Source organism: Rhamphochromis longiceps, linkage group LG12 (assembly GCF_057381845.1).
Source record: "Rhamphochromis longiceps isolate RC_006_pf linkage group LG12, R_longiceps_female_GT1.1, whole genome shotgun sequence".
NCBI classification, from domain to species: domain Eukaryota; kingdom Metazoa; phylum Chordata; class Actinopteri; order Cichliformes; family Cichlidae; genus Rhamphochromis; species Rhamphochromis longiceps.
The window spans coordinates 858,123-868,052 of record NC_140568.1 but is presented as its reverse complement, the minus strand read 5'-3'; the positions used below and the strand labels follow the sequence as shown (position 1 = coordinate 868,052).

Below are 9,930 nucleotides of genomic sequence, written 5' to 3'. Positions count from 1 at the left end.
TAATGAAAGGCTACAAAAAACAGAACACACCACATGCATCCGTTAACACTCTTTATATAAATGGTATTGATCTCTTAAGCAAGAAATGCACCAATAAACATATTAGAGAATGTTTGTATAATGCGAAGAAAATAACTCCAAGAAGGAAGTTTTTTTGGAATGCTATTTTTGAAAATATCAACTGGGATAAGGCAAGGCTTATTCCTTTTAGATTTTGTATCACAAACAAAATAAGAGAATTACATTTACAACAGGAAAATACTACATAACATTTTAAAACATAACATATACACAACATTTTTTTTGTGCTCAGTTGCAGTATCCAGATGAAATTCATAATCATGCCACACGATTCTCAACCAACCACAATTTAGTAATTCCTCGTGTTAAAAGTAACTTTTTGAAAAACTCTGTTATATTCAGAGCATCGTTTCAGTGGAATAAGTTGCCTGAGGCAATAAGAGAATTGGCTTCAATTCATAATTTTAAAAATCACCTAAAAGCCTATTTAGGCAGTTTTTAATGTATTTGTAAAAATTGTAGAGGGTAATATCACTTGTAATGGAAATTGTGTATTTTGTTTGAGTGTTTTGTTTTGGTTTTCTGCTTTTATATAATTTTTAATATTCACATGTTTACATTTCAGTATTGTAAAACTTTACTGTAGATCTAATTGTTGTAACATTTTATTTGGAGATATTTGATGGCTTGGGCCCCAGGAAGACTAGCAACCACTGTTGTGGAAGCTAATGGGGTTCCTTATAAATAAACAAATAAACAAACAACATTTCAAGATTCTGTGACACTGATAGAAAATTTACCTTTTGTAAAACTAAACCTGAAAGTGTAACTCATTTGTTTAATTTCAAAACTCAACCCATTTGTTTTTGATTGAAATGGAATATTACTTAAACTCTCTTAAATCAACTTCAAATAAATTGATTGAAATTCATTCCGAAATTTTCAACAAATGAGCTGTCACAGATACAATTTTCAAGTACAAAGCTATTATGAAGTCTGTCACGTCCCTCTTTTTTCCCTGTATTTATTTATTTACCCTTCTTATTTTCAGTGTACTGCTTATTGTTGCGCTGATTTGTCCTGTATCTCGACTGTACAAACTGAACTGGAATGACTGACTGTTCACGTTACAGTTTCAAATAAAGTTTTGAAAAAAAAATTCAAGGTTAAAAAAAGTTGTTTCCAGTTTGATCACGTGATGAACAAAGGCTGAAAGTGAAAGCAGGCGAGGGTCGGGTCTGCGCCGAGTCCACAGACAGCTGCAATGTCCGCGATCAGCAGAGCAGAGGTAGGTGCTTCTGTTCTCATGTACAGCTAAGGAAGCACAACAACGTTTTTACGGCGGTCCGGTTTGCGCAGTGTAGCCTGCACCGTATCTGCGCAGTTGCTCTGGCAGCACGTAGGGTTAGAGTGCGCTGCTTTCTCTTCTTTAGTTCATCGCAAAAGCAGCTTATACAAAACAGCGTTAACAGAGTTAACTGCGATACGGCGCTCACACCGCTGTTTAATACGACTTCCGGTGTTCTGACAAAACACCCTACCTATCAAGCTGTGAATCTCTGATTAATACGAGCACATTTCTGCTCTGAGCTCTTCCACTCGTGCTACGGTACTTTGGCTGTATCCCAGTTCAGGGTCTGCAGCCTTAAAGGCCGCATTTTAAGGCCGATTACGTCACAGCGACGCGACGAAGGTTGCTCGAAATGCGGCCGTCAAATGCGTCCTACATTTCCCTGAATTTAAGGAGACTTCGGCTGAATCCCCATTCAGGGTCTGCAGCCTTAAAGTATGCAGCCTCAACGGTCCTCAAGGGCCGCGTACTCAAAGACCGCTAAGGCCGGAAGTGTGAGGCTTGTGAAGTGGGACGGTCTAGCCTCCGCCGCGCTGCCCAGGTTGCCTAGCAACCATGATAGCTGGAAACCTGTGGTTGACAGAAAAGAAGGAGAAAATGTTTTGTTCGTTTGTTTGTTTCTACATGAGCTTTGTGTGATTTAATAAGTATCTGAGGCTGAGACCACAGGACTGTAAAACATGATTGTTGGGCTTCATATCTGTACTGAACAAAGATTAGCTAGTAAATAACAATTAGTTAATGTTGTTCATGAGACTAAAGTCAGTGTAAATGTGATATGGCCAATATTATAGTTATTATACTAATCATTATTAGTTATTACAGCAGTGAGTTTGAACTCTCAAATCAAATCATTTCTATTGTACCTGCACATCACATGTGTAGGTACACTGGTGCAGCACATGTGAGTGAACTCTGTGTCAAACACTGAGCTTCAGTAAAGATTCGAGTTGCAGCTATTTATATGTCCTATCACCTTAAATCTTCACTCAAAGACACTCAAGTATTTTTGACAGTGTATATACAGATGTATTATATATAAGAGACAAATGTTGTTCCTTCAGTATGTTGTCATTACTAAATTTGGCTCAATGCTTACATACATGTGTAAAAAGCAAATGTACGAGCTGTGATAACTGTGTCTGATAGAATGAAGAGTAGACTGATATATGAAATATTCCTTTATTGGGTGAGAAAATCAGACCATGTCATAACTGCTGTAAGTCACACAGAATAGATATCAGAGCCTTAAACAGGCTGACGTCTGCTAAATGGGTCAAACTGGGCAGAAAGTCTACAAACACATAACATCCTTGTGCCGTGATATTCAGGACTGCAAACCGAGCAGCATCACTGACTTTCAGCTTGTTGTGTTTGTGGATATATGACTGACTTTAATTATCCACAAAATCATCACATTGGCCATCACAATGGTACAATACTGAACATGATGTTCTTTTTGATGGCACTATTCTTCATAACATGAATCATAATCATCATCATCATTAATGATAATACTTAGAGATCTTCCTGACCCTAACGCAGTGGAATATTCCTCTTGTTTGTTATGTAGAATAGAATAAAGTAGAGTAGATTAGATTAGAATAGAATAGAATAGAATGCCTTTATTGTCCCTATACAGTTGTACAATGAGATACAGAGCATCTCCTACTCAGTGCAAACATGGGGGCGGGGTGCACAGTTCTGCAGCAGTATTAAAAATATATATAAAATGTACAAATATACAATCCGGTGTAAAAAAAAAAGTAAATATGTAAATAAATAATGTTTGTATATACAGTTCAGGTTGTTGCACATAGAATTTAGTATTGCACATTCATACTATCATTATATCTCTCGGCTGGCCTGGGAACGCCTTGGTATTCCCCCGGATAAGCTGGAGGAGGTGGCTGGGGAGAGGGAGGTCTGGGCCTCTTTGCTTAGGCTGCTGCCCCCGCGACCCGGCCCCGGACAAAGCGGATGAAGATGGATGGATGGATGGATGGACATTCATAGAGGAGAATGGGGGGTGGGACTGTGTTATCAGTGCATGTGTGGGTTAAGGGTGGTTATGGTTATTCCTGTTGTCCTATATGTCGTGCACAGCTGGTGTGGAGCACCAAGAATTTTGTGACAATAACAGGCTATTCTATTCTATTGTGTTTCTATTTGTTTGTCTAACATGGCAGCTCTGGTATGGACACAGTTCTTGACTCAATATTCTGAGCTTTATTATAATGTAGTGCATTTTAATGGCATTGATGATCAAATAACTAAAGCTGTCCTGTCTCGTTGCAGTTTTTCACAGACATCATTCTCAGCATTGATGAAACTCCTTTTAAAGATAAGGGAACATTAAAGAACATTGTTGAAAGCAGGAAGGATTGTTACTCCTATGAGAAGAAGGGTTCCTGTTACAGAGTGAAAGGAACCTTTGAACAGCTGCACAAACTTGTAAGAAGATGCCAAAGAGCGACCGATCATCACAGTACTGCTACACATGGACGGACAGGTCAGCACAGTCATCACGCTTCCACTCGTGTCAAATCTGTGGAAGTGTCTCGGGTTGTTATGGACTACATTAATGAAAAATGTGACGAAAAACTTGGAAAAATTCTTGGAAACTGTTCACTGGTCCCTGTACCACAGTCTGACATCACTGCACGGATTACTTTCAGACCACAGAGCGACTCGTTCCGCCAAGCTGCCTTTGTCAGGCAGAGGTTCATCACATTTTACCAGAGAGTTGCGTCTGACCTGCACATCATATCTGTCCCTGGGGATCTACACGAGCAGAACAAGCTGCAGAGAAAATTCCCAACTCTCATCTTTGAACCAAGCAACAATAAACTAACAGTCATGGGACCTTTTCCACACATAGCTGAATTTAAGGAGTTTCTTTGGAAAAATCGTTCAACCAAGCGTCTGGTCAGCAAAACTCCAACAGACAGTCTGAGCAACAGAATCTCAGCGTCTTCATCGGCACACAAAGATCCTGATGATGAATCCTGCCCCATCTGTATGGAAACAATAGTCAGAAATAAGAAAAAGACACTGCGGTGCAAGCACTCTTTCTGCAGCGACTGTCTGGAGAAAGCTTTTGTATACAAGCCAGTCTGTCCCACCTGTGGGGAGTTATATGGCACTCTAAAGGGGACACAGCCTGATGGAGGCACTATGGAGGTCACCAAAAACACTTCACCTTTGCCTGGTTATGAGAAGTATGGAACAATAGTCATCCACTATTATATTCCACGTGGCATTCAAAAGGTAAGAGTGCAGATACAAGGTCATTTTCTCTGTGATCTGCTTCCTGGTTTCAGGCAGACATGTTTGACCCGGTCAGACTCATAATTATTAAACACAGAAATAAGACTAAGGCATAGGCTAAAACTTAACTTTTAGTGTGTGTGTGTTTTTGTTACCCTTTCATGACCCCAGTCTGCAGCATCTAGGTTTCACATCATCATCATCATGTTCCATCTGCTCACCTCACTACCACAAAACTCTGGGCTGCACTTCCACCAGAGCACCACACCACTTCTCCTTTAAATCACATGTCAACATCCATCTGTTCAGAACTGCATACCCGCCATTATAACTTGGTCCTAGTCTCTTGGTACCTTGATTAGTTTTAGAGTTGTGACTCTGTTTACTTTATTTAGTCGTCTGTTTCTATTTTGCTGTACTAATGTCAGGTGACCTTGAAATCGTCTCACGGAGCAATCTGAATCTAAAACAAGATACCTGATAGATAGATAGCCTGAGTCTAGCTCCTGTCACCACCTGGTCCTGGTGACCCTTCTACTACTCTTATCAGTACCTGCACCAGATTTGATCCTGTGTGACTCTTGCAGTGGGCGTGTTTGTCCAATTGCATGACCCTCTTGGTTGTGTTGTTGTGTTGTAGTGAGCAGTCAGTCATGTAGCTTTCCATTGCCCTAGTTCACGTGTCAGTGAATTATGGCTTTGGCTAGTTCACTGACAAAATGTAACTTGTTGTATTTAATTTTATTTATATAGAACCAAATCGCTACAAGAATCACCTGGAGGTGCTTTATATTGTACTGTAAAGAAAACCCTACAGCAGGCATGTCTGCTGCCATGAGCATCAGGCAGCATTGGTCACAGCGTCGGCCCCGTCTGATCCTGCAGGGGTGACAAACTCTGCAGCTTTTGAAGTTGTGTTGTTGACACCTCAGATACTGGTCTTATCGAGGTGTTATCACCTCGTCTGTGCGGCAAAGCTTGATTTATTGCCACTGTTATACGGTCAGTGTTGGGTGTAATGTGTCACAAAGTTCATGTTACTGGAATCACATTACATTTTTCAGTAAAACAGTGGTCTGTACTAAATTCAGTAATTACACGGTGAAAGATCAAAATCCAACACGGACTCGTGTCAACGTGAACTCTTTGATCAGAGCAGGACCCAGTGTGCTCCTGATGTCACCAGCCTGGAGAACTGGGAGGGCTGTGTTAGGAAGGGCGCGCAATATTAAATATTTGTCACATCAAACAAAAACTCAAAGAGGTGTTTTGGAGGTCGTACTCCTGTGTCCTAGCTGAGTGTACATGAAGCACACGGGTGGGTTCATTCGTGTGAGACTCACAACTTCTGTCTTGTGTGCATAATTTTAAGAATTTCTCAGCACATATAAGCTTTACTTTTATAAAGAGTAATAAAGAAAGCAACTGCAAACTACAGCTACCTGAGAGCCAAATCCACATTGAGTCTAGGCAAGTTAGATAAAGCAGAGAAACCTTTTCTGTCTGTCTGCAGGAGGAGCATCCCAGCCCAGGTCAACCATATGAAGGAGCATCCCGGACCGCCTACCTTCCAGACTCCCCGGAGGGCAGGATGGTGCTGGGCCTGCTGAGGCGAGCCTTCGATCAGAGACTCATTTTCACCATCGGACGCTCCACTACCAGTGGCAGAAACAATACAGTCACATGGAACGATATCCACCACAAAACCTCAACACATGGAGGACCGACTCAGTAAGGACAATGGCAACACTGCAGCTCATTGATCGATCATTTTGGATTGATTGTACCCTCAGTCTCTTCTATATTTAACCCTTGTGTGGTGTTCGTATTTTTGTTACTCAGCCAGTGTTCATGGGTCTGGTGGACCCGCTAGAGTTTTGGCTTTCCAAATTAACACTATCAAACAATTTTATGTTAAATTACTCAACAGATGTTTACTTCATCCCAATTACAAGACATATGAACAGCAAACATGGTTAATTTTTTCCCTTTACCTTTGTTAGATCACATTTATGAATTAATGTGCTTCTCGTTTTTCTTTTATATAAAATTTTATAAATAAATCAGTTATAATCAAGTGGAGTGAGTGGAAAGACACAACACATTTACACGTGAAAAAATAATTAATTGTTAAATTTTTCTTTTGAAAAAAACTGAACACGGGTCTCACAGACCCGAACACCATACAAGGGTTAAGGGGCGTCCACACAGGAAGCATCGCTAGTGAACATTTCAAGCACCAGTTGCAGAGATCACACTTTATTTACCACATCGGTGGTTCTTTTGTTCACTGTTGCTTGAAGTCGCTTACTTTCATGTCCATGCTGCGGTCTCTGGACGGCACCTGCGGTGTGGACGTCCCCTTACAAATGTACTGATGAGTGCATGTCAGCAGGTTTTTGCCTCCGAACAGTTCTTCCCTTGCAAAGAGAACTAGCGTGTATCGATTCCTTTATTTTACATCAGTCTGTGTTAATGTCTCAGGCTCATTATTAGTTTTCATCACAGGTGAAACTGGCTGTAGTTCAGTTTGGTTTGTTAGTGCTAGTTTACCAGGTGCTTTCTATGTCATTTAAGTTAGACACCTTACATATTAGCCCACCTTACAGCCAGACAGCCTTATGAACAACATGCTGGACGTTTCAGACACCAGCAGAACCAGGCAGCCATCTGCTGCTGGGTGGTGAGAGGATAGAGGCGAGCGTACCACAATCAAGGACAAGAGTAGACAGCAGTTAATGACGTGCAACAGTAAGAATATAAGGCAGCACTTATTTTCCTGTGACTGTGTTACAGCTACGGATACCCCGACCCCGAGTATCTCAGCCGAGTTCGAGATGAGCTGAAGGTCAAAGGAATTGAGTAAGTTTAAGGTTTGTGTCTGCACAAAGAACACTTACGATTCCTTTTCTACGTTTTGTCCCTGTTTCATGATTCGACGTTTTGAACATAAACTGTATTTAATATAACCTGTAATGTTGGAAGCAGCTAATATCTGCAAAAGAAGTAACAGTAGTAACACAAAAGGTCAAACACAGTTATGTCCCATTTCAAAAAAAGTCACAAACAGTGCATACGAGTGGATGTAAGGAGCTATGACGTGTGTTTCTGTTCACTTTGTCACAGGTAAAAGACGCAGCCGTCCCAGACTGACCGCTGCTCATCACCAGCTGAAGGCACACGAAGCGTTTCCTCTCGCTGTGCTTTCATGAGTCGTGATTTTTGACAAGAAGCCAGTTTAAGTTGATTCTCCATTAACTCCCCCCCATTAAATATCAGCTACGTTGTATAAATGCACTTTGGTAACACTAACCAGAGGTCTTAATAAGGAGGATGGCTAACATCCTCAGGGTCACTCAGTTGTGTTGTTGGACCTGCAGTGACTACGTTGTTTCACTCAGTGTCGACTAACAAACATGCAAAGTGCTGGGATGATGCTGATTTTTGTGTTGTTCTTTCATTATATGTATTTAGATGTTTGTACACTGATTAGGAGGCATGTTTGTGACTGTCCAGAACTCCAATTTCCTTTTTTTCAAATTATAAGCCACATGAAGCTAAATGAAGGTAATGTTGATTTCCTCTTCTGAGCACAGGCAGCCACAGCATGGCTCCTCCAGGACTGGTGGTGCTATTCTCCAGGCTGATTGGTCAGTGAGCTGTGATTGTATACCTGTTCAATCACACCTGTAACCTTGAACAGAACCTCCTCTTAAGCAGTTTAGAGTCGATGTACGAGGTGAGAAGTGAATCATCACTAAACAAACTAAAGTAACATTCAGCCCACATCACACTTTGAGCTAAAACGTTGCTCTCCAGAGCGTCCGTGAGTGTACAAAGTGTGTGACGTTTAACACACACAGAAAGAGCAAATAGTGCTTGTATGAATGAGTGTGAAGCGCTTTGAAAGAACTGTTCCATTTACTATTCAGGTTTGTGGTGACAGAGTGCTGAATGCAGGGTAGTGTATCAGTGTGTCGACCCACCGACAGGGTGACACAGCTCACTCTACCTGGTGTTTACGTTCAAACCTAAACGTCCCTGTAAGACTTCACTAGTGTTTGGTGAAGCTGTGTTTATCAGTACGCTACAGCAGGCTGCACCACACATCTGTGCCCAGCTGTGTCATCCATCATTTGGTGGACTTTGTATAAAAGTTGCATTTATTCTGACTGAATACACTGTGTTGCAAACAAATAACAACAAAAACCATGAGTGGGTGTGTCTGTGACTTCTGTTCAATCATTTTCATTGGAATTGAAGCTGGCCTGACAGATTAGTGCTACACAGCTCACACAAGCACAGAGTTTGGTTTAAACATCGAAGTCACACGTTATGATCTGGCTGTTCTTGGATCTGTTTTCAGGACAGTACACAGACTGGAGGTCCCTTTATTTAGAGAGCACACATCACTTTGCTGCAACATGTCATGCCTTATGCACAAGCCTCCTGATGTCTCTTCTCTTGTTAGATATGGAAAAGAAGAAGGCCATCCTAATTAAGCAACATCCTTCATCACGTTCATGGGGAAAAGGCTTTGTACATTTTGACAGTGAACCATAAACTTATGCCTAATTCAAACACATCAATAGGAGAATGTGAGGTTCGATTCTTCTGACAGCCTGACGTGTACCCAGCTATCCAACAGACGGATCAATCTGAGGAGTTCAGCTAAAACGTAGAGACAACGGCTACATCGGCTCCACTGAGAACCACAGTGGGCAAAGATGTAAACACAGAGCTTCTGATTTACATACTGTAGGTTACACTTTACTGATTAACCCTCTGACTTCACAATGGGATTAGTCGACCAAGTTAAAATAACCTCAGAACTCCTGGGCACATCTTGAGTGGGTTCACTGAGATCACAGACCCACACTCTTTCCACTGATAGTGGTACGGTTCATACTCATTTAAACTGAAAACTGCTTCCAAGAAGAAATAATGGCATTAAAGATACACATCGATGAACATGATGCAATCAGTTTGTGCAGTTCTTAAGGCCTTTTGTTTTTGGTGTGCCGTGGTTGTTACTGGTGAAGGAACCTGCTTACGTTTCAGATGACGTTCTCGATTAGACGGAGTGTCCAGGTTCCCAGACTGAGCTTGTGTGGTGCAGACAGTACATCGCATCAGAGTAACGTAAACAGTCAGTTTGGGACTTTGCTGTGTTTGGAGGTTCCTGGAGTTTCCCTGTACTGGAGAAGAGGTGGATTATGAGTCATCAGACGGAGCTCGTTTCACTCAGTGAACACTTTTATTTTATGCACCCAAGACCAGGCAGCGTG

General features: G+C 41.4%; 1 protein-coding gene across 2 annotated transcripts; it reads left to right on the top strand.

Annotated features, from left to right (window-relative positions):
• The first annotated feature begins 1,217 nt into the window (after positions 1-1,217).
• Positions 1,218-9,737, top strand: LOC146656517 (E3 ubiquitin-protein ligase DTX3L). Of its 2 annotated transcripts, none has more exons than XM_085424263.1 (5): positions 1,218-1,309; positions 3,671-4,642; positions 6,156-6,373; positions 7,439-7,504; positions 7,769-9,737. In XM_085424263.1, exons 1-5 carry the CDS (start codon positions 1,286-1,288, stop codon positions 7,770-7,772), a joined length of 1,284 nt encoding a protein of 427 aa, XP_085280389.1. In that variant the 5' UTR covers positions 1,218-1,285; the 3' UTR covers positions 7,773-9,737. The 2 variants fall into 2 exon arrangements, with proteins under 2 accessions (XP_085280389.1, XP_085280388.1); XM_085424262.1 differs by having other exon boundaries at positions 7,439-7,515.
• Positions 9,738-9,930: the final 193 nt, after the last annotated feature.